Genomic DNA, 1305 nt, shown 5'->3' with positions numbered 1-1305 from the left:
GAGGAAGGTTGAGAACCACTGCACTAGAGGGTATGAGAGAGACCTCCTACCTGCAGGCGTTGGAAGGGCAAGCGCCCACGGCCCCACCTGAGCTGGTGACCAAGAGCCCCCTGGACAGAGAGGAAAGGCACAAAGAGGGAGGACAGGAAGATCCCCGAGTAGAACGCAAGGGTCCATGCACCTCCCACATGGAGAAGAGTGAGACCACCAGGCTTGGCTCCCTGCTTCACCCACTGACATCTCCCCCTTCCCTTGCCCCTCCCCCAAGACTCCCAAGAGAAACCGGAGGCCAGGGTGGCAGGGCAGGCCCAAAATAACGCCCTGCTGCCAGGACCTCCCCCGGCCTCGGAGGCTTCAGCTGCTTCCCAGGCACAGCTGTCCCCAAACCCAGACCCCAGGCCCTGGCCCAAGCCTCTGGGACAGGATCGGAGGGGTCTGGGGCAGGGGATGTCTCCACCCACTGCAGACCCTCTGCTGCCAACAAGGGACATCAGGAAAACAACAACAAACTGCAGGATTTGAACCCGGGGCTGTCTGACTCTAAACCCGAGATTCCTTCCACTAGGCCCAAGTGCACGCACTCAAGCGCACGCAAACACGCACGCACATACACCCCATGCCCCATGCAACGTAAACAAACGGCGACTCCCGAGGGTGCCACCGGTAAACATTACAGGGCTCTGGCAGGGTGACCAGGCTGGGCAGGACTGAGGGATCAGAAACCTGGGAGCCCCACCCCACTAGCGAGTTTGTTTACCTGATTTCAGTCTGATTATGACTCTGAAAAGTGTTTGCAGACAGGTGGTAAAATTGGTACCCAGCGTCCCCTTCCCAAGGGTCTGGCTGGCTAAAACTGAGCAACTTGACCTGAAGCCAAAAAAGATGTTTTGATACTTTTTGATACTCCCGCCCCTCCCACTTCAATCCTCCCTACCGACTTCCCTCTTGCCCATCTTCCCCTCTGCGGTCCTCAGCTCCCATGGTCACCGGCCCATGTAGTCTCTTGCAGGGCAAGAAGTCCTAATTCTACCCGAAACGCTCTTTATTCCCAGGTCACCTGGACCTCCGGAGCCCCAACCTCAAGACAAAGACCTGGAGGCGGGCCCAGAGCAGAGCCAAGGTCTGGAGAGATAAACTGGAGCAGGGTGAGATGAAAGGAAGGTCCCTGAGTCGAGACAGGTCAAGGGCATGATGTCATCCTCCCTTGGAGGGGCTTGGTCAGGGTCCCTTGTGGCCCTCTGGCTGGATTTTGGTGCTCAGGGTCTGGTACCAACCTGGATGGGTTCCCTCCTCCCCACTCCCTGA

At 58.2% G+C, this 1305-nt stretch overlaps 1 protein-coding gene across 1 annotated transcript in view; it reads left to right on the top strand.

Moving 5' to 3' along the window:
• Nucleotides 1-32: 32 nt before the first annotated feature.
• Nucleotides 33-1305, top strand: part of PGAP3 (post-GPI attachment to proteins phospholipase 3) — a 34408-nt gene continuing 33135 nt past the window's right edge. The window contains exons 1-2 of the mRNA XM_004707120.2: nucleotides 33-198; nucleotides 1053-1145. Of these exons, the coding sequence (XP_004707177.2) occupies nucleotides 33-198; nucleotides 1053-1145 (259 nt within the window). The remainder of the gene's footprint in view (nucleotides 199-1052; nucleotides 1146-1305) is intronic.

The sequence above is a fragment of the Echinops telfairi genome, unplaced genomic scaffold, assembly GCF_000313985.2.
Source record: "Echinops telfairi isolate 266 unplaced genomic scaffold, ASM31398v2 ScPeMD7_7458;HRSCAF=8496, whole genome shotgun sequence".
Lineage (NCBI taxonomy): Eukaryota > Metazoa > Chordata > Mammalia > Afrosoricida > Tenrecidae > Echinops > Echinops telfairi.
This window is presented reverse-complemented; position numbering and strand designations above follow the sequence as displayed.